Source organism: Buteo buteo, chromosome 3 (assembly GCF_964188355.1).
Source record: "Buteo buteo chromosome 3, bButBut1.hap1.1, whole genome shotgun sequence".
NCBI lineage: Eukaryota > Metazoa > Chordata > Aves > Accipitriformes > Accipitridae > Buteo > Buteo buteo.
This window is the reverse complement of record NC_134173.1, coordinates 27,407,050-27,430,289: the sequence shown is the minus strand read 5'-3', so window position 1 is coordinate 27,430,289 and position 23,240 is coordinate 27,407,050. Positions and strand designations below refer to the sequence as shown.

Sequence of the window (23,240 nt, the reverse complement as noted above, 5' to 3'; positions counted from 1 at the left end):
GCATATTTTGGCTTGTTCAGGTATCTGCTTGGCGAGATCCTGTGTGAAACTGCCCTGGAGGGGAAAGTGGACGAGGACACCTAGTTGATTCTCACGTGCAGCCTCCTAAGAACAAGAACAGTTCTTTCCAATGTGCCAAAAGTCAAGCAAGTATGTCAGAAGGCCAGCACAGATAAATACAGAGCTCCCGATTCATCTCAAACTCAAAAAGAACGTACATGGAAGGTGGAAGCAGGGACAGGCTACTTGGTAGCAATACAAAGACACTGCCCACACATGTAGGAGTGGAGTTAGGAAAGCCAAAGCTTAGCTAGAGTTAAAACTAGCAAGGGAAGTGAAGTGCAAGAAGACAGGTTTCTAGGAGTACCTCAGCAGCAAAAGAAAAGATAATGGGAGTAGAGGCCCATTGCTCAGTGGGGAAGGAGATCCAGTGAGCAAATCATCTTAGAACACACGAAGGACAGGAAGGTAATTGGACGTATCCAACGTAAATTTACCTAGGGCAAAGTATGCCAAATCAACCTCATTGATCTCTGTGCTAAGGTGACTGGTGCTGTGGACAAGGGGCAAGCAGAGCCACCAAGATGGTGAGGGACTGAAGCACATGACATCCAAGAAGAGGGTGAGACAGCTGTGTCTCTTCAGCATTAAGAAGAAAAGGGAGAACTTACTGCCATGTACAACTGCCTGAACAGAGGATACAGAAGGGATGGAGCCAGACTCTTCTCAGAGGTGAACAGCAATTGGATGACAGGAAACAGGCACAGATTGGAACTTGGAAAATTCCAATGAGGTATTAGGGAAAAAAATTTATCATGAAGGTGGTCAAACACTGAAAGAGGTTGCCATGAGTGGTTGTGGAATCTCCGCCCTTGGAGGTGTTCAAGGCTTGACTGAACAAGTCCCTGAGCAACGTGATCTAATTAGACCTGCTCTGAGTAGGGGGTTGGACTAAGTGATTTCCAGAGCTCCCTTATTATCAGACTCTAAAGAAACTGAATCTATCTTTGTATGCAACATTTCAGTTCTATCACTTCTTTGTTCAGGCATCCATTCCTAACACTTTTTTCCCTGACACAAACAGAAAAAGTAAATTAAAATCCATATGCTTTATCCATGAAAAAAATGCTATAATTAGATTTACAGTAAACTCATTTAATCCAGCATAACTTCTACAAAATTAGGTTACAAACAATTAATATCAGTCATATAACCAGGACTTATAGATTTAGATTAATTTTGCTCTTTTCTATCCTGGAAGCAATATAAGAGAAATGTTCTTTCATGAACAAAGAGGTGACAGGAAGGACCAACACGATAAATCTTACCAGTCTTCATGAACAGAGTTCTGCACAAAAATGTAAATTCGAAGACAAAGAACATTTCTTCTACTCATGCTAGTAAAAATAACTCTACTCTCTTCTGACTACCTTTTGGACAATATCTGATTATATTGTGGCAATAAGAAGGAAAATATACCCTATAAATGTTACTGGATATTTCCCTTTCTTTTTTTGTTCCTTACATACAGCTATATTTTTAAATGCACAGCATGGTAATATATAAATCATGATGCATAGGTTTCACAGGAACATAGGCTTGATGATAATTTTCCCTCTGAATTACATTCTGGTCAGCTGCTTGTCATCATACTTCAGATGACTTGACAACAAAAGGAAGACAGACTTCCAAATAAGTCTGGCTGTATTGAACCCTGAGATCACTGAACCAATGAATAATTCAGGTTGTAAGGGACGTCAGGAGGTCAGGTGGTTCAGTCCCACTCAAAGCAGAGATAAGTCCAAGATTAGATCAAGTTGATCAGAGCCTTGTGTGATCTTTCCTGATAGTAATTAGCCAGAGTAGAACAAAAGTTACTCAGGATGAGAGACATTCTTTCTCTTTCCAAGAACACGTTATCCATTTATGACAGATACAGTGTAAAGTCTCTGACTCCAAACGTACATTTGTTGATTCAATCCCATCAAGCCTGTAAGACAGTTATGGGGCTGGAGCATGTGACATCTAAGGAGAAACTGAGGGAATGGCTTTGGCTGGCTTGGAGAGGAGATGTTCAAGGAGGGTAGAGGTATCTAGTGGCAGTTTTCCTCTACCTAAGAGTGGGTCACACAGAAGACAGAGCCAACTCTTCTCAGACATGCAAGCAGAAGGACAAATGCCAACTGTCACGAGTTGCAATTGGGGAAATTCCTACTGAACAGTAACAAAAATCTCTTTACCATGAGAGCAATTAAGTGCTGTAAAAGATTACCCAGAGTCTGTGTAATCTGCATCCTCGGAAGTTTTCAAAACTCAACTGGACGTTTCTCAGTGCAACCTGACATAGCTTTGCATCTAGCCTTGGTCTGAGTGGAGCACCAGTCTAGCTGACTTCCAAAAGTCCCTTCTATGATTCTGTGCTTTTTCAATACCTATAAGCTTCCTTCTTGGTATAGCCTATGCCCTCCTTTACTTCTGCCGACAAGGGAGAACCCTCTGTGTTTTGCTGCAGTAAGGAACCAGCTGGCCTGAGCTGGAATTTTATTTGGTTACTTTTACTTCCTTCTGTTAAGCAGGGTAATGGCAGAGTTTGTAATAACAGGAAAGAGAATTTCTGTAGTTGATTTAATCGTCGCATTGTGTGGCTTTATTTGAATCACACAGGACTGAGCATAAATACAATTTATATGTATCTTTTATACGTTAACAAGCAATGTTGTACAATGTAAATTATTTTCAGACACCTTTTTTCTGGCTTTGAGTACAAGTAACACCACCAGAGAAATGGAGCTATCTAGACTGATCAGCCTCCAAACTATTAGTGTGGACACAGTCCCACTTCAGCAGCCCTTCTTCAAATATCACTTATTTAAACTGACCAAAGTGACCTTTTTACCTGGCAATTAATGCAGACTCCTCCACCTTCATAATGCCCATGGATGTTTAAGCTTTCTCCACGGTGATCAACATCAGCATCATAGTAGCAATCAGTGGCATGTCCATGGCAATTGCAGGCTAAAAAAGTAATATTGCAAGTCAGCTTTCTTTATAATGCTGGAATTCAGTAATGTAGCAGAGGTGAAAAAGAAGCTAAGATTTTTTTATGTATACATACACTCAGGTATGTTTGAGTATGCTCAAATGCACATATTTAACCTATCAACAACTGGATTTTCATACTAGAAACATGGTAAGATCATGTAGACATGAAGAAAACATGTTGCTAGGCTTATCAGAGGAGGCAACAGTTGTACCATCTCAAAACTATGTATTTATGCATAAATGCAGAACTAGGAAGCTCCAGAAGAATAGTCTCAGCAGTTTTTAAAAATTATCAAAAACATGTTCAAATGCTTACTCTATTTTTCCACGTCTAAATAATATACCTGGGCTGAAGCTGTATGCACTAAATCTTTATTTAAAATAAACAATTATATATAAGATATACACATTTGAATAAAAAGAACTACACCAAAGAACTCTCATACTCAGCCATAGATACAGATATACCAGCAAACTTGGCTATACATTTAGCCAGCTGCTGTCTTCTGAATGGAGAAGTTTTAAGTACAAGTTCATTCTATTTCCTGAGAATTGTGAATTCAAAAAGAAGTATGGTATTAAGAACAATAATACCACGGCCAATAATAATATATTATTATTATTATCTAGAAAAAGATAGAATTAGGTGACTGAGATAAGTAATTTCCCCAGTGTACGGTTGTTTATAGCCTCAGCTGTGATAAATTTTACTTTAGGTGGTTTGTGGTTAGCTCCTTTCCTTTTCCCTTCTGTTAAGCCAGACAAAGGTAACAGCTGAACGCACAGTGGCTCTGAATCCATCTCTCTACATACATGTTCTGCTACACTTTTAACTCCTTCTGACAGATGTTAATATTGCAGTGCTCAGAAGAGACTGAGAGATACCTGTGAGGCTTTGCCTGTAGGCACATCAGCCTCTCAGATGCCTCAGCCTAGGAAGTTCACCTATTGAAAACATCTGAGATACAGCCACTGATATATCCACCTGTGGCCTTGTACACACATCAGCTGGCTTCACCAATCTCCTTACATCAAGGTGGGAGACCTAAATCCCGAAAAGCCTTTGCTGTTTTACCTGTGGCAAAAAGGCCTAGCAATATAAATCCCAGAGCCAGCCCAATGTTTGTGCCTTGCTTGCAGAAGAGAATTAACCTGAAAAACAGCTCCACACTTTGAATAGTTCCTGCAAATACAGTTTGAGTAAAGGGTGATGGATTTACCCAGAAAATAATTTATCTAATTTGCTATAGATCAGTTGCGTGTATCTCATCTTAGTTAAAACTAATCTATTCCCATTGGTCATGTAAAGCTCTGCCTGTCTCCACTGAAATCTTCTAGAACAATAATATAATTCTGAGTAGGAACCAACCATAATAGCAAGCAAACAGAATAAATCAAAGAGCAGGGCCATGGTTTTGCCATAAACTCATTCTATGATGTCCTTTTTTTTCTGTTCTGAACTTCTTTCCTCACTGGAGAGGAACAACGGGAATTTTTTGAAAGAATGCAGGAAGCAAAAAAGGCTTCCCGAAGCATATGGGTGCTAGATGAGCTTTTAATTACAGATGTTCCAGCACTCCAGGGAAACCTTCCCAGGAAATTCCTGAAGTTTTGACTTTATAAAGCTGATTTCATGTTTAGGGAAATCCCTAAGGACTAGAGGAAATGGCCTCAAGTTGCACCAGGGAACGTTTAGATTGGATATTAGGAAAAATTTCTTCACCAAAAGGTTGTCAAGCACAGGAACAGGCTGCCCAGGGAAGTGGTTGAGTCACCATCCTTGGAGGTATTTAAAAGACATGCAGATATGGTGCTTAGGGACATGGTTTAGTGATGGACTTGGCAGTGTTAGGTTAATAGTAGGACTTGATGATCTTAACGGTCTTTTCCAACCTAAATGATTCTATGATTCTATTCTCCCTTCATCTGGACCAGGGGATAAGATACTCTGGAAGGCATTGGGTTCCTGAAAGCACCTTAGAACAGAAACTAAGGGCCCTGGCCCTACTTTCTTCATGATGAGGGAAGCATATGGGAAAGTAATCCTTCCAAACTCTATTCCAAGTACCTGGCACAACTGGGAGCACAACTCAGGGACAACTGATTCTCCATGCCTTGCTGTGCTATCATACAGATAAGAGAGGGCAAGCTGGATCACTCTCTGTATCTCCTCTACGCCTTTGTATCTGAACAGCTTTGGACAAGGAAGCCTTTTTCTATAAAGTGCCAACAATACAGCCAAGGCCTTGCCCATGATAGGTTGTGCCCTCCTCCCATCAGGTTCCCTCCTGGTCTGCTGACAGGAACCAGACAAGTCAAGATTGGGTTCCCTGGCCGGGTTGTGATAGCCTGTGAAGATTTTGGGGGGTTTTTATTCATATAATTCTTCAAGAAAATAAAACATTGCACAAATGAGATGCTGGTTCAAGATACCAAGTCAGAAAACGAAAGAAGAGAACATCACCCCCCCAAAAAAAATTTACACCCTAAATAAAAGGTCCCTGCCTCTAGGGCCAAACCGTCTGTGAGCACCTCACAAGCATGTCTTCTAACAGCAATTGGAAATTATTTGCTCTGATTATAGTAATAGCATTTTCTCTCACAGAGGAATAGAAACCCTTCAACCTCACCAAGCATCTTCTTACCACTTTGAGCCATTTGCTGACCCATACAGTACTGGGAAACTCATAGCAAAAGGTTGGGCTTACTCCTACAAGTTCCCACCAACCTCTTTCAATCAGTTTCTCTCAAAGGACCTCAGGCTTCTGGGAAGCTTAACGAGGTTGCTTTAATTCCTTCACTACTGGCTGCCAGGAAAAGAGGTCTGCACCTGGCAAACACTCTCAACAAATCACCTCAAACAGCTAGGAGCAATCCATACTAAAAAGGGTATTTTTTCAGAAGTAGTTAGAAGCAAAGTTGTTTTGGCTCAGAATCTTGTAGATGATCTTTTATAAATGCATTCTTTAAAAAACATGATGTTATTTATGCTCTTTGTCGATCTCTTTCTTGGCAGAAAATGTTTTCCTTTCAAAGAGAGGAATTTCAATGAGGTTTCAAATATTGTCCAAAACAATGTCCCAACATGCCTATCTCCTATCAAACATTTTAATCACCTTCCCCCCCACACCCCAACACTCAGTCTTAGTACTGCAGTTTTGATTAAACAAGCCATCTCTTTATTCCTGAAACTAATTATATAGGTACATCTCTTTGGCTTTCAAATAAGGTTCCCCTGTTAACGGTTTGTACCCACTGGCTATGCTACTCTCAGGAATGGCAGACAAGGAAAATAAATTAGGCCAGACACCAAGGAAACTGCAGGCTGCCAACACATTTGTTCAGAATAGGATGTGTACAGAGATGGGAACACTGCCTGTACCACACTCAATGGTTTCTGGCCAGAAGGATGGAAAACACCCATGTGTGACAGTACATACCCCTCCACCAAAAGGGGGTCCATGTGGTCATCTTCTTTAATAAAAGAATGAAACACAAGGGAGGAGGGACAAAGGTCAATGGGCTTCTCCAGCTTGACTACTCAGTCCGTGGGACTACAGCACTCCAGACTCCCAACTATGAGCATGGGAAGGGGTGCAAGCGTGGAATTGCCAGGACTCCCCACCAGGAATGCCTTTGTGCCCGCTTATGTATGGTCAGCGAGGGGTGACCATCAGCAGGAGAGCAGAGGCCAGCTCAAGCACCCATAAGCAGTGGCAGCCTTGAGAAAAATCTCTCTGTAATCTGAACACCAGGAGGCTGGGTGATAGGGAGGCAAATTTTGAAGTTGTACAAGATGCTTATAGTCTCTGCTCTGCTGGGGGGGATCCACAATCTGTCAGCAGACAGCTAGGACTGGGGAGAGACGTTGACCCAATGTACTACAAGAAGGCTTCCACTTTTCTCATGTAATATTTTCACACGAATGACTGTTTTTATTGTTTAATGAGAGAACATAAATAATATTCACCGCGTCATCTGTTCCTTATTGCTGCATGGAAAGAATTTTCTCAGTAAAGAAAAAAGGTGTTAAAACATGCAGTGTGCTAGTTACGTTCCATGAACACGTATTCTACAGCTAATTCCCACCCTCTTGTCAATGTCCCTTTTAACCTAGCATCTTTTAGGCTACTCACGTTCACATGTGTTTGTGCTCCCAGCTGTTGCAGGTTGCCACTGTTTCTGATTATATCCAGGGCAGCAGTGATCACAGGTTTCCCCACAAGTGTTATGCTTACATTCACACTGAAACCTACAGAAATGAAAGCCTCTTATTCTGCTGAAGCTGAATTTAAAGTTTTTTTCTTAATTTTATTGCAGTTCAAGACTTATGTATAGTGTGAAAAAGACAGGACATAAGCTCACATGTAAAGAGGTCAAACAGTAATACTAGAACATTTTGGAACTTTCCTAAAACTCTTCATGACTGATTAATCATGTGATTATGAGCTTATTACCACAGATTACTTACAGAGAACATTTATAATTGGATTCAATAGACTGGATTATGAAACCTTATTCTACAATATTAAATCAAGATGATATATAACAGTTTAAGTTGTATCCTATTTTAGCTTCAATCCAAGGCTCAAGCTTGTTGACCTACAATAAATCAAAATGTCACCTTTATATGCATGCCTTCATCATTTTTTCATTATGCTTTGTTTACAATAATTTTATTAGTGTTTTTAATAAACCAAGATCATAACTTCATCTTGTTTTTTTTAAAATAGTCCACACTATTCATCAAGAAAATGTAGTCCATATTTATTTTGATTTAGCTGAATAGCCTACTTAAGGGGCAGGGTCTCATTATGTGCTACGTCTTACTATCATGCATAGTAACTGAATCCAGGAGCAACAAAGACCTTGAGACTGGAGAGGCTTTTTCCAATGTTCCTCTCTTACCTGTGCAGTCTAATAACCAAGGGGCAATAAAATTTTCAAGTATAACCATCCTGTTCCCGTAGATTTCACACCTTCTGTACTTAACGTTTCTCTAGCATAGACATCTGGAAAGAAGGTACCCATCTGCCCACTTACTCTTCATTAAAACACAACTGAAAATATTGTATTGTCCCGATAAAAGTTTGTTTCAATGCCTTCATGCATAAGAGCAACTGCTGGCTTAAACCAGGCTTTTAAAATATGTTTTAGACAGCCTGATATTCACAGTCACTTCCCTATAGCAGATGAGGCAAGGAGCCTGATCTAACTCCTTGTGAAATCAATATGGAGATCATAAACTTCACAGGGAAAGGGAAGAGTTCATTCAGTTTGTTTTTATTTTTTTCCAGTAATGATTGAAAGCCATTGGATCTTGGCAGAGCTCAGTTATAATGCTCAGTTCACTAACTGTTCTTGAGCTGGGCTTCTAATTCCTGCTGTTGGAAGTTGATACCAGCCCATGTTTTCCAAAAAGAACTAAGGGTTTCTAAGAAATTATTCAATCTGCCAAACTCTTGTTTCAATTAAAAAGAAAAATCTAAGTAAAGACTTTTTATTATTATATTTCACATACAATAGCTCTTGACATGTTTTCTTGTCATTCATTAGCAGATTCTAGTTTTTTAAATATAATGAAAAATCCCTGTAAGACTATACCATTTTATAATAAAAAAGGTCATTTGAAAACATTCATGTACAGTTTTTCTCATATTAAATTAAGGTTATGCTCAGTTTACTTACTGGTATTGGTTGTCAGCACTCTTTGCATTACATACTTCAGCATGGCCATGGCAAACACATCGACCACCAATACTGATGTCCTTTATACTGTAGTAATACTATGGAACAAGCACAAGAAGTACATATAGTCTTTCCTTACTTGTACTATGTCAGAAATATCAACATCAGATTGTTAAATCTTGTGTATAAGAATTTTAAAGGCATGACTTTACAAAAGGCCAAAGTCAGGCAGCCAATGGTTAAAGCTCTGTTGATGTCTATGTCTCAGTATGAGTACCAGCAAATCAAAGTCAATACCCATGGCATGCCTGACAGCAACAGGCTTGTGCAGCTCACATCAAATGCATATTGCTGTAGCTCTCCATTCCCCAGTAGCTACACAGCCCAAAGCTTGTTCAAAGCCAGCTTGAGGATGGAGATGTAAACTACTGTCAAAGCATCGATTTGTGAGACTGTGGTCTGCTCAACAAACAGGACATGCTGGTATGGGCAGTGCAGTTTCCCCATTCAGTCAGACATCGTCACTAAACACTAGAAAGTGACCGAAATCACCAGCTTGGTCAAAATCATGCCTGACTCAAGCTGGATTTGAAATTGTGACCTGAAGTTGAACGTGTCTCATCCTCACGCCTTGCAGGCTTCCAGGCAACAGAAGATAAAAATGTAATTGGCTCGACTCAGTGAAAATATCATTACTGTATACATATAAATAGTAACTTCTGCATACATTTTTGTAGCTCAGAAGTTGTTTCCTTTCTCCTTAGAGCACCAGGCAGAACGGAGAGATGGTTGTAAATCTTTATCTCTGTGAACCCTCAGAAAAACTAAAGAGGTAGATTTAATGTCACTGGAGGATGAAGAGAAAAAGGGTCAGAACGTTATGCAGGTACATCTCCTGTGCTCACTCTATCCACATTACATCCCCTCTAAGTGGTATACACAGACTCTCTCAGTGGTGATCCTTCCCCTCTACTCAGCACTGGTGAGGCCACACCTGGAGTACTGGTTCCAATTCTGGGCTCCCCAGTACAAGAGAGATATTAACATACTGGAGAGAGTCCAGCAAAGGGCCACAAATATAATGAAGGGACTGGAGCATATCTCCTATGAGGAAAGGTCAAGAGAGCTGGGACTGTTCAGCCTGGAGAGGGCTCAGGGGGGAACTTATCAATGCGTATAAATACCCAAAGGAAGGGTGCAAGGAGGACAGAGCCAGGCTCTTCTCAAGGCAATGGGCACACACTGAAACACAGGAGGTTCCCTCTGAACATCAGGAAACACTTTTTCACTGTGAGGGTGACCAAGCACTGACACAGGTTTCCCAGAGAGGTTGTGAAGTCTTCCTCCTTGAAGATACTCAAAAGCCGTCTGGACATGGTATTGGTCAACTGGCTCTAGGTAGCCCTGCTTGAGCAGCGAGGGTTGGATCTAAGGACCACCAGAGGTTCCTTCCAACCTCAACCATTCTGTGATTCACTTCAGATGCATATACACTCTCTACTTTTATGTAGGTGGAGTTGGCTGGCACAGACGAGATGCTTCCCCAAGGCAGAGAGCTTTTCCAAGTAGCTCTTTGCTCTACCGCAGGTGGGATATACAGACTAGGAAATATTTTTTGCCTTCTGAACTATCTCTACTCAAATATACACATTCATTTCTAACTGTGCATACCATTTTCACACTTTAAGTAAAACTTCCAAGTAAAAACTTTCAAGGAAAATCTTTCAGTGTTTTCAGCACAGCTAGAAAGGATCACTGTGACTCTCACCAACATATTTGACAGTGGTTTTTGATAGAAGAGTCTTCACAACCCAGTCTATAGTTTTATACAGCTTTGCAGGGCTATGCTTTACTACTAACAGTAACTGTACTGTCACTGGTCAGTAATAAGTCAAATTAGCTATAGGCCAAAACAATTAATAGGCCAAACTGTCACAGTGTAGACATAAAACATACTCCATATAATTCAGTGTGTCATGAACTCAAACCATTAACAGGGGAAGCCAGGCAGTTACTTGGATAGGAGAACAGAACTGGTCTGGTTTTCATCTGTTTCTATAATAAGTTTAAAACAAAGATTCTCCTTAAGAATATTAACTATTTCCTAGACTTAGAAGGTCTCTACAATAAAAACTTGTGCTTTCTTAAACAATTTAATAAAGTACTTGACATTTCATTCATCTATCTTATATCCCATGGCTATGATAACATCGGAAGTTCCTTAGAATAAAGCTGTGCTGCTTGCCAAGCAAACTAAATGCTGCCTTTACATCTGCCTGTGAGCAACATCTTAAAATTCACTTAAGACAATAACAGTACTTACTGGGAGTGCTATCAAGTAACTGGAATAGTCTTATGTTTTTTGATGCAGAAACCCTCACACACATTTGTGTAGTGCCTCACCCTAAGGTTTCCTCCAATTGTTACCGAATCTTCATTTTAAATGAAAAGGTTAAAAATAACAATACAATATGAAGTCTGCAATCTCTCTAAATATATGAATTTCTATGCCATGTTCCCTTGAGGGAACTGAATTTCCTTACATTTCCCCACTGAATGGGAGTGGGACTTTGGCTTTCAAGCCCTTGAAGAGCCCAAAATCCACTGAAAATACCTAGACATCTCAAACTATTTGTGGAAAGATAGTAATTTTTGAGTATACCCTTTGCTTCCTGCTCCTTCAGAAACTTAGGTACTGTTTCCTGAAAATCTTTCTTTGAATAAATAAGGAAAGTAGTGTCAAATAAAGCTGAAAAGATTTAGTTCCTCAGTTCTGCATAAGATAGTTTAGAAGATTTCCGCTTTGGCTCATTATAGCTCCCGTAATGCACCCAACTTCCTTCCATATTTGAAAACAGGGAAAGAAGACGGTCTATTACAAAATCATTAATCATTACTTTCCCTCCATAAATCTGTTCTGACCCAGTTACCTTCTTGTCTCAAGCAAACCTAGAGAAAATATGGGGATTTAAAGGTGGGTCACTGTAAATTTTGATTGTTAGGATGTTGCAAACTTAAAACATTCATATCATGTTTGGTCTCTTAACATGCTGAATAGGATTGGTGAGACTATCTCGGTGAAAACAGTACTTACTCTACGGGTTACAGTGGGGTCTCGTTGAGCTTTTGATATCAAGTGTCCAAGAAGCGTATTAGTTCTGAGAAAATGAAGGCGGATGTTTGTTGCTTTTGTGAACTCTCGAAGACTAGACGAATAAGTGAAGTTTTTTGCTCCTGGGCGGCCATTTACCAAAGATACTACAATCTAACAAAGAAGTAAGCACATTTTTTGTTAAAATATAACAGCTGCAAATGTCAGTAGTGGCACAGAGCAACATTAATAAAAGAATCCAAAAACTTACTATCGTTTCTGAGCATATTTGCAGTAACAACTACGTATTTCATACTGAAGCCAGGACACTGGGAAAAATAGTGTTGTTAGTCTTGGACCCTCCTGAATTCTCATTACCCATATGGCACATCACAGAAAAAAGTGCCTCTATAACACACAAAAAGTACATGTTTTAGTAGGAAAAACAATAAGAATAGTTGCAAATAGTTATATTAACAGTTGATAGTGTCAATGGGAGTTTTGCCTGAGTAAAAACATCAGGTTTTGGCTCTTTCCCAAAGCACATTTATTTTTGGGTTAAGGCACAAACATTCCTGGAAAATATTATTGTTACCAGGTCCAGTGCCTGGGAGCGTATTAACGGTCTTTTGGAAGAAAGTACACAGTGTTGCTTTAGAAAATCCCCTCACATTAAAGCAGGTTTATCTGACTTTCAAAACAAGGGCTCCGGTACTTTTTTATTTTTTAAAGAAACAGATGCCAGCAGCCCAGCAATCATGAATCTCTATTAAATCAACAATCCAGTGTGCATGTACAGGACTGAGTAAGAGACTTTCATTTATTTATAACTGACCAGATTTCTATTTTCAGTCGGCTCCTATACTCTGAAACACATAACAAGGGAATGGTAACGGTTCTGTTGCAGCAGCGTTCCTTTAAGAAAAGTCACACAGCAGGTAACAAGTGTTGTCACCAGCAGTGTTCTTCTATGGAAATTATTCTTTACAATATTTTATGAGGAAAATTTTACAGATATGTTAATAAACAAATTCTATAATATGAAACTACAACCCCAGGTCCATATGCTCAAAACTCTGGATAACTCTTGAGGACTTCAGATCTGATTCTAACCACATCAGGCCTAACAGGAGAATGTCAGCAGGAGCCATCAGCACAGCCTGGAGTTTAACATTCATTCAAATAACACAAGCCACAGTTCTGCCTAGCAAGGAACAACGGCTAAAATCAGAGCAACGTTCTCCAAACACATGTATTATATTATAAATGTGTAGCATTTTATATATTCTTTTCTTAAACAGCTACTTATTATTGAATGGTAAATATCTGTTTCTACAGCCTTTACTCCCACGAGCAATTCTGATGCAGTAAGTTCTGCTATGTACATTGGAAGTGTTCAGAAAATGCAGTCAACACCTTCAAATGCATATGGCTAAAGTGAGGTACCTAAATCATGATAAAAATCAACACAGGTAGCTCTGAGCAGCCCCTACCCCCACAGGAAATGGTGAAAGTTAGGAGGAGCCAGCTCGCCTCCAAAAATCTCAACAGCTACTTAAGTGCTTGGTTACGGACTTATTAACGTAGATTCAAGCAGTCATAGCTGAAAAATTACTTCCAGTTCTAGGTTTTTATTGAAACAGTAAATTTCTGAAACCAATGCTGTTTGCTTCCAGCATTACACGTTACTTTCCTAAAAACACTTACCTCTCCATTTTCAAGAGGCAGGATGCGAGAGTACTCTGTGGTGCAAAGGACATCGCTGTCCCTCCTCACTGGAAGATTAGCTTCCTTTCCAAAGTGCTCCAAGCAATCTGCTTTGGAGTCTAGTCAAGTAAGAACAAAATTATTTTTATATGTGAAAATAAACACTATCATTCTAATTTAAATTAACGAAGAAGTATCCCCTGTGCTTTCAAGTAAATTCTCCCCTGTAACTGAATAATAACAGTGATTGTGTCACTCAGCATAAAAAAAAATGGAAATTCCTAAAAACAAATAATTTCTCGTCCTAAGCAGTTCAGTGGTGCCTGACAAGACATGGCATAATATTTCTCATATCACCATAAAAAAAACTATATATGTATTCCAAGATTTTGCATTTGTAATTCACTTTGATTTTTGCAAGTTACTCCAGGGTCCCATGGGATGAAGGACACTGTAGTTCTGACATACCCCAAAACCAAGACAAACAAAACAAAACAAAAATTCCCAGAATGAAAAATATTCATGTGCTGAGTTACACTTTCAAAATATCACAGTCATTTTTAGTTACACTCTTGTCACTAATTTATTGTGGATAACTAAGACAAGAGAAATGTATTTGATGTTCACTGTCTTCACTGCAGTTGAAACCTTTAGCGAGCGCTATGGTCTGATTTTCCTGTTACTGGGCAAGTGATTGAAGAAACCTGTCCACAGAAGAGCAGTGATGAAAGGATTGATACTCACGAGCAAAAAATTGCCAGGGAGTGTAAGTTCTTCCAAAGTCCACTGATCTTTCTAAGATCCAGAGATCTGGACGAGGAGAATTTGCAAACTTGATAATGATATAGGCAACATGGAAGAGCTGGTAACAGAATATATATAGATCTTATCAGGAGCTTTTTGAACTCTATAAAAAGTACCACAATACTAAAACTAATGCCAATAAACACCTTTTCTTTAGGGTACGGTGAGATGGTTATCCCCTGCAGTTTCATTCCCATTAAAATAATAGGTCAGATTCTCAGCTGGCTACCTCACCTGGCAACGTGCTCCAATACATTAAGAAAACTGCAATAGGACTGCGTTAAATGCCACCATCTTTCGGAACAGCTCTATTTTGCACGTGACTGATTGCTTTGGTGTGTTAAGGGTATAGTACTTAATCTTGAAAAGTTAGCATCTCAACACATCATTGAACTAAGATACCTTTGCAGCATCCTGGTACATCTGTGTTGCATTCCAATCATGTAATTGTGCTTGTAGTCAAGGAAAATCACAATGATGTAAGAGAAAATGCACACTCTTTACACTGGGACTCCTTTGGTTGCCTTTGAGAATAATGTAAGCCACTTGTTCCCTCACTTTAAGAATATTTCTAGATAATTTTGCCACTGGACAGACTTTCCAAGTAACAGAAGTAAGCCACCCCAGAGTTTTGTGTGTATCAAATAACATGGGAGAGATTCTTATGACTGGTAGCTCATTCATTGTCTGAAACAGCTCAAAGAGCTTCATCAGCTCAGGGTTCCCAGGGCCAAGAGTCCCATCTGGCTTCTTTAGGTGCTCATTGTGTATCACAGCAATAGACCACAGAGACAGAAAGCTCCCAAACACTAGAGCAAAAATGGATTTGACAAGAAAGGAAATCTTACTGTAAGCCTCTTGGGATAGTCCACAGTCATAAAAATCAGAACATCAGTAAAATTACCTCTACACTAAAGGATGAACACAGATTGATTCTAAGGGTCATTTAGAATTTAAACAACCACAACATGGATATGACCTGTCAATAAAAGTGATGCAATATGGAGGTACAGTCAATATTCAAGTGAAGCTGCACCAGAATTTCCCACTGAACAACCTCAACTCAGAATCATCTGCTTGCAAGAGATTCTTTCTTTGGTGGGGGAGGCAGGGAGTTAAGTCAATGGTCTGTCAAGTAACTGCTGCCAGAGCCCTCACATCAAATACGCCCATGCAGTTTATCTTTGCTCAAACATCACACGTGTCATAACCCTGAAGCTAATACTTTGCAAAGGTTATTAGGCTCCAAACCACAAGTATGTACAAGCTCCCAACCACCAACTGGGAACAGCACCTGTTGCCATGCCCGGCCCATTCAGCTAAGACCAATTCAATAGCTGTCATACCAGCTGGGGCCACCAAGAGCCAGATGCAAACAGTGAACAACGCAGTGGAGCAGATACCTGGAAATACTTGTCCCTAACCAGTACTGCACATGCCAATCCCATGGCCACATGCACATTGCAGTCATATGGCTACGTGCAGCCTCAATCTTCACACATCTACTTCAGACATCAGCTTCTGAATACCAAAAGTATTCATAGAAGAAAGTAAAACCTTCTCACAGAGAAATGGGAGGAATTCAGGGACTTCATGGAGTATGCTCTCATGATAATAACCTCACATCCCAGAAGAAAAAAAATGAAGCTTTTTCGTTGTGCATTCACTTAATTCAGCATGTACAACAACTATCCAGGGCAACTGCCTGTTCTATACACAACAAGGCACCACTGCAGCAGGTGTCGTACCTTCAAACCTATTTCAGAAACTGTTGATTTGCTGAATGTTGCTTACCTAGGTCAGTGGAGAGATAACTGGGGAAAAAAAACATTTCATGTTAGTGTTGGAATTTATCCTGCCTACTTAACACAGCTTGACAAGCGCCAACTTCACCTCCTGTGATACTAAATTAGGTACCTAAGTAGCCTGACAGTATCTACATATGGAAAATTACTTACTAGACAACAGTGTCAAGCAAAGTAAGCGGCAGCCATTCTGTTGACAGAACCCAGAACTATGTGCAATGACTGCATAGGTGGACTAATGCCCTTAAATTACCGACAAAAAGTCTCTACGCTGATTGTCAGAAATAGGTGAATACTTTGGAGACTGTGGCAAGATTTGCTCTTACTGAGTTTCTGATGCGCTTTACCTAAGTAACTTCTGCTACTTGACTGGCAAGTTTCAGAGTAGGGATATTGGCCATACAGACATATGTCATCCAGTATGGCCATTCAATGCGAAGACTGGTATCCTCCCAGGAAAGCATGATAGTTCTGAAATTCTTAAAAAAAAGTGCTTCATGTTCTTGCTTTTGGCCAGCTGAATCTCTCAAGGGGCATTGCTTCCCCTATGCTTTGTGGTCTTTGGGAGTCCCATCCTTATATGCATGTTAACAAGTGTGGATAGCACACTGTGTATTGATTGACACAGACTTAATCAAGACAAATGGTTTAGAAAGTTCAAGAGAAAACAAAGGAAGCATATAGAAAAGGTCCTGCCTTCTCCAGGGCCCCACTGCTTGTAGTCACATTGTGGAATCATTACAACAATGACCTTCTACCTACTCTCCAAAAAAGCAGACGACATCTGCTTCAGCTTGTCATAGTTATTATATTCTTTCACTCAGATGCTACTCAAAGTGCTGACACAGCCAGTCTCATCTCGTCTCTTGTAACAGGTGATATCTTCTCATAAGTGTAAGCAAAATAGTAGCAGTGAATTCCATTTCCACAGTGCTTCCACACTGCTGAAGAAACATGAGACGAGCTCACTTATACATCAGTGTCACACTGGGCTACAACCTTTCATAAGCATCTAAAGAAAAAAGCAGCCAAAATGAAGGCACACAAGAGTAACACAGCTGAATCAGCATGTGGCACCCGTCAAACACCTGTATGCCACATCTACTGTGCAAGTGTGCAATTTGCTTAAGCCTATGACTACTCAATGCATGTGAAGCTGAAGTACACTCCAATATGTGGTTTTTGTCAGGAACTCTGCAGGTCTGCCAATGCTTGAAGAACTGTCTCCCAGCACCACACTTTGCATACTTCCATGCAAATCACAAAATGGAAGAAAAAATGTATGGCAACTTCAAACTACTGTTGCATATGAAAACCTTCAATTCACACGCATCTCTCTTTACATCTCATAGTTTGAAATACTGCTTGGGTTTGTACAGTCACATTCAGAAAGGGGAAAGGGATAGACCTCGATAAAAATTAAATTAGTGTTAGTTAATGACAATATATCACCAAAACTTAGTCACCAACACTATCATCTGTCCTGCCAACGATTTGGTTCTGACCTGGATCAAGGATGCAGAATAGCACCTGATAATCCAAATTTCCACTACGATTGAATACTGACCAAGTTGATGAATGGTCTCTCTTCAGATCTGATGAGGCAACAATGGAAGAGAAATAATCCTTGGCTTACCAAATAAATCCTAACTAAAGATAGATCCTAACTAAAGTAACCTTGCTGACGTAAGACCTAGAAAAGCAGCCATTAAAACCAATTTTAAGCACATATTCTATGCTGGCATTTCACTAATTTAAATCTTGAACCCATTGCATTGATAGAAATAAGACCTACCCTGAAAAAAAGGCATAACAAACTCAAAGCAATGTTTTTCTTCAGTCATTCAGTTTGGGGAAAAAAGGAAGTTAATTTCTTCATTTTTGAAAAAATGTTTATTTGGTTGCTTTTAAGTCAAATTTCTTTCATTAAAAAACAATCATTTTTCAAAAGGAGTGTTAAAAATGTAAGTAAACGTTAAAAATAACTGCTTTTTTGGTGCAATTATATAATAGTTTTTTAAAAAATCACAAAAAAATCTGAAATACGGCTTAATCAAAATTCTGACAGTTTTCTTATATGAATAAAGAATTAGGTTTAAAAGTAGAACCCATATTTTGTTTCCAGTAATGGAAACAATCCACTCTGGAAATGCATGCTTGAAAGAGGATGTATTCCTGTAAATGTCCCAACACCATATCCTGCTGTAATCTAGCAGCATGGGTCAAACCTGATGGATTGTCAACAGCTGGAATTTAACTAGTTCCATATTGATGTGACCTTTTCCTGTTCACTCACGTTTGTTCAGATTTGAAATGTTCTTGCGGGCAGTAGCCTTGAAGATTTATAAAAACCCAGATAAAATTTTAAAAAATCATCCAGTAGAATGAGAAAAATCTCTTCCTCACCTGAGAATGGAAATTATAATTCAGCGTTAGGAATTGCCAATATTACAACACAAAAACAGAAACATTTTCATAGAAGCCCTTACAGGTGAATTTAAGACTGTCTTAAAAGGGCTCATTTAAACTGAATGAGAATCACACTGTACCATTCTTGTTGATGATACAATATTCCTGATCTCTAACAGCATGCATACTACTTATTTTAACCCAACAGGAAGAAAATGTCCTATGACCCACTGCATTCTCACGATAATTCTAAAAAAATTACAATAATAATAATTAAAAATCTTTTCTCCATTTTCTCCTCGGAAGTTTAAACAAGTCTTTAAATAGAGGAATTTCCAAGATCTGTTTGATTCCTGAAATACATATGCAAATGGAAGAAAGGTGTACAAAAGCATAGTATATTTCCTCCGTTCCTACCACCATAGACTCAATACAGAATGCTACAATACTGGAATGACTTGTTAGTTAAATGCTGGACATAAACTAGTACAAAAGAAAAACACAATACGTTCTGAACAATCATTATGCTGTGTGCTGCAAATGTAGCAAAGGATTGTTCTCCCTTTTTGGCTCATGAAGAACAGAAATTCCTGGAGTGTTTTAATAACAAGAACACAACTAGAGCCAAGTAGATCATCTATCTGAGGCATTCTATATATCTCAAGATGCATTCAAAGAGACATCAACAACAATCTCTCTTCATGTAACCTGAACTGTAGAAGTACAGAGAACAGCTGTTTCCAGCACGATAGTATTTCCTCAGACTGTATTAGCAGATATATCTACACCACCAAAACTTCTCTCAACTTATATGACTGTTCTGCTAGGCTTCTGACATTATCTTGAATAATGTCACTGAGGTTGGCATTGCACATTACGCAGAAGATAGTGAGGTCCCTGCACTGAAGGACCTCCGCAAAAGATGCCCTGCATTAGCAGACATGCAACCTTTCTCTGCTTGCTGGATACCTTAGTAAAGAAGGTGAGAAAGAGGCAGAAATCTGATGATCATTCAGTACCTAAAATGAAATTCTCAGACATGGACCAGTGCAGGAGTGGGATTCAAGGAAGTGTGAACTGTGCTTAGCGCCTGCTCCAGAACACACTTTAGTGCCACTGATTTCACAGGGTTGGTCCATTAGTTTCTTAATGTAAGGAAGCCTTAAGGTCTTGAGCATTGATTTTTCTCAAGGACCAAGACATAAAAATAAAAAGCTATTTAAATGAAATAAAAATCCCATGTACGCTGGTTATAACGAAAGGCTTTGATTTCCTGTGGTTGCAAAAAGTTCAGCACCCCCTTCTTCAGTAACCTCTCAGTAGGACTTGAGGCACCCTTGCAGATCCCGAGGCTTAATAAAACACTCCTGACAGTCAGTAATTGGTAATCCCCAACAATGTATTTTGCAGATGAAATTGTAATATAAAAAAATGCCAACTAGAGAGAGCTGAAGCAGCTTTTTGGCAGTTGCCAGCTACTCTTCTGGGTATGTGGAAAAGCAGCCATGGCAGAGGTGTAGAGAAAAGCCCGTGTGGGCTTTAGCTCCACTGAATGTGTTCCATACAGTTTAACCATGTACACGTATATACAGCAATGCTAATGGTGCATAAACAGTGACAGTGACTGGAGAGGCTCCCTGTACACAGCATGCCAAAGTCATTCCTTGCATGCCAGCTTCGCAGTCTGAGATGCAGAAGCCAAGAATAAATGCAGGACTTCCAGTGTTGTTCAGTTAGCACTGTACATGTTGTATTCATATCACTTTTTCATTTAACTAGCCACTGACACTAAAAAGCTACAATTTTATTTAGTTATGTAAGTCAGTGCCTGCAAATATGCCTTGTTGACATGTCTGGAGATGCTAAGTCTTTTCTCAATCAGTCACAGTCGATGGTCAGGACCAGAAGGGAGAAGCTCTCCACACTTCACAGGCAGTATTCTGGAAAGAAGGAACACTTCCAGAAATGAAAGGGTAGTCCATTGTCCAGGTTCAATCGGTCCTTGGTCTTCTTGCCAAGGCTTCAGGCAAATACATTAATGATTGTCAGTTACTACCCTGAAATTTCTTATGCAGCCACTTTCCATTGGGATTTGGACAAAGACCAACTCAATGCTCATAATTATTTCTTACATATGGCCTATTTCTTCACAGAACACTGAAGCTATTCATATGGGAAAGGATTTGTACGATTCAGCCCTCAGATGTCCAGGAGATAAACATCCCCTTATGAGGGCTGCAGCCCAAAGTAAAAAGAACACAGTAGTACTGTCAGCACTGGAAGGAAACACAGGGAAGTGTGGAGGGTTGGAGGCTATCAGCAGAAGTTCTGCTTTTACCATACTGAGTTCAAAGTGAGTATTTAGGACAACGTATCGTAACATGAAAGTAACATGTAGGAATGAACATGGGAAGGGAGGTAGGAGAAGCAGAAGTACAGACATGGAGGGAAGGGAGATCAATGAGTGGGAACAAAGACCTTCCTAAAGGGATGCTGAAGAAGAACCGGAGGAAGACAGCATCAGGAAAGCAAAGGAGACCAAGACTTGCAAGACTTTTTCTGTATATTTTAAGAATAACACCAAATTAATACCAAAAACATGTTTTAAAGCCAATGACACAGATCATTAATGCAAACATAAGAAAAAAAATGCTGAGCCATTCGAAACGTCTTTAATTAAAGCTTTAAGAAAACACAACACATTGACTACATCTTAAAGGACAACATATAAGCAAGTAAGGATGTATTTACGGTATTTTCCTGATTAAGGCTGGCAGCTCAGCTCAGAATGAGCTGCTTGTGGTGTGATTGAGGAATAAATGGAGCATGCATTACCTGACACAACTTTTAGAAACTTCTATCAGACAGCTGCTACTTGATCAGCAGAAGCTGTGTTAATCTAGAGTTCACAAGTAGATTCACCTTACTGTGGTATATGCCAAAATCAGCTACCTTCAAAGCATAGTATTTTGTGGCATGATCCCCAATCGGCTTCCTGCACAAACTGAAATACTCAGAACAAGAGTTCTCTAATACAAAGTAACCCAAGATTCTCTGTGCTGTTAGCAACCCCATTTTGGGGTACTGCAGGGAAAATACTGTACCTTCCCCAGACTTAAAAGCCCCTTTTCTCCCCAGTACGAACCAAAACTGCAGAGCAGGGGTCAGTGCTGCTGCAGAGGCAGAGCTGTGCAGGGGTCCCAGAGGAAAGGCTTTGTCTCACTGCTGGGGCAGTTCTGTAGGACTGCAGAAGCTTTACACAGTGGTTCTCGTGCCCTAATTTGTAGGACTTCTCGGTGTTATTATAAAGGTTACAAAATTCCACAGCAGAGCTGGGTCTAATTTCAGGGTCAGCAGTAATATAAAGTCATCAACAGTCAAGCACAATGACTGCAGTGACTATTTTTGGAAGTCCAGTTCAATGCAGATGAGTCTCCCACCACCTTGACAGTTTCTCCCTACAGAAGAAGGGCCTACAGGACACTTTATATTTTAGAGAATGACAGCTAAATTAGCTGTGATTTCAGACATATTTTAAGAAATTACATCAATCTTTTGTAAGTTTAGAACAACTGTTTTTAATAACAACAGTTAGCCAAAGCTGATTAATATTCCCAACAACAAACATTGTTTGTAAAACTATGGACATAAAGGATTGCTATCAAATACAAGAATTAAACCCATAAGAAATACCTGCTATATAAAAGCAACTCAGAACATTTGCCAAACTGTGAGGATTATTACAAAATGTTGACATGCTTTAATTGGTAGATAACGTTAAAGCATAAAGTCCTCCACAGGCCATACCACTGATCTTACATTTACAGTTGAGTTTCCCTCCCTCCCTAATAAAAAGTACTAATTTGGACATTACATTCCACTGTGTGCCTTTAATTTACAACAGTGACTAATAATATCTAAAAACTATTCAACATATCAGTACACAAGACTTCACCAAGCCCGAGTCTTTCAGCGCTATATTATTGCCACAAAAGCACGGTACAAAAATGACACATAACTAAAAGCAACAATAAAATTTGTGGACTACACTTTTTGAAGTGTAACAGTTAGACATTTCTTTTTCATCATACACTATCATGCTATCCTGAACCTTCATCTTCTGAAGACAGAGTTTAGAAAAATACCTGGGGGGGAGTATTGCTGTAATATCTGTGGAGCATTAAGCAAGCCAAAGATGAGGGCACACCTGCTAAAATTAGGCAATCCAAAGAGTCAGGGGAAGGGCAATGAACTTCAGTCAGATATTCTGGATTCAGAAGTTTAAAATATGTCGAAAACTACACTGGGAATATCAGGACCAATTAAAGGAATAAATGAGACTTCATTTGATCCAAGTATTTTAAACAAGTCAGGAATAGCCACAGTATAAGCAGGTATGTTAACCGGATGGAGAAACTGCCTCAGGGATCAACATTGTAATTATTATTCAGAAGGACTGTGATTGATTAGAAATGTAACTATAGTAGAAAAAGTCAGAAAAGGAAGTAAAACAGGGCTTTTGCTTTAAGGTTTTTGCTTTTTCTCATATTACAGAGTACAGCAAAATGAGCATTTTTCTAGCAGAAAGATTTAACATCCTGAAGGGATTCTGACTTTCAAAATCACCCGTAGCCCTTGTGGAACAGAAGTAGCAGCAGGTGGGTGTTCTATTCCAACTCCATGGTACTGAGTAC

General features: G+C 39.4%; 1 protein-coding gene across 5 annotated transcripts in view; it reads right to left on the bottom strand.

Annotated features, from left to right (window-relative positions):
• LAMA3 (laminin subunit alpha 3) overlaps positions 1 to 23,240 on the bottom strand; it is a 121,282-nt gene that overhangs the window by 88,897 nt on the left and 9,145 nt on the right. For all 5 annotated transcript variants that reach the window (XR_012649775.1, XM_075023146.1, XM_075023147.1 and 2 more), the window contains exons 3-8: positions 14,273 to 14,390; positions 13,529 to 13,647; positions 11,825 to 11,995; positions 8,731 to 8,828; positions 7,179 to 7,294; positions 2,897 to 3,015 (exon numbers count right to left, since the gene is read on the bottom strand). Coding sequence is in view for 4 of the 5 variants with exons in the window: in XM_075023146.1 (XP_074879247.1) it covers positions 2,897 to 3,015; positions 7,179 to 7,294; positions 8,731 to 8,828; positions 11,825 to 11,995; positions 13,529 to 13,647; positions 14,273 to 14,390 (741 nt within the window). In the remaining variant the exon portion in view is untranslated. The remainder of the gene's footprint in view (positions 1 to 2,896; positions 3,016 to 7,178; positions 7,295 to 8,730; positions 8,829 to 11,824; positions 11,996 to 13,528; positions 13,648 to 14,272; positions 14,391 to 23,240) is intronic.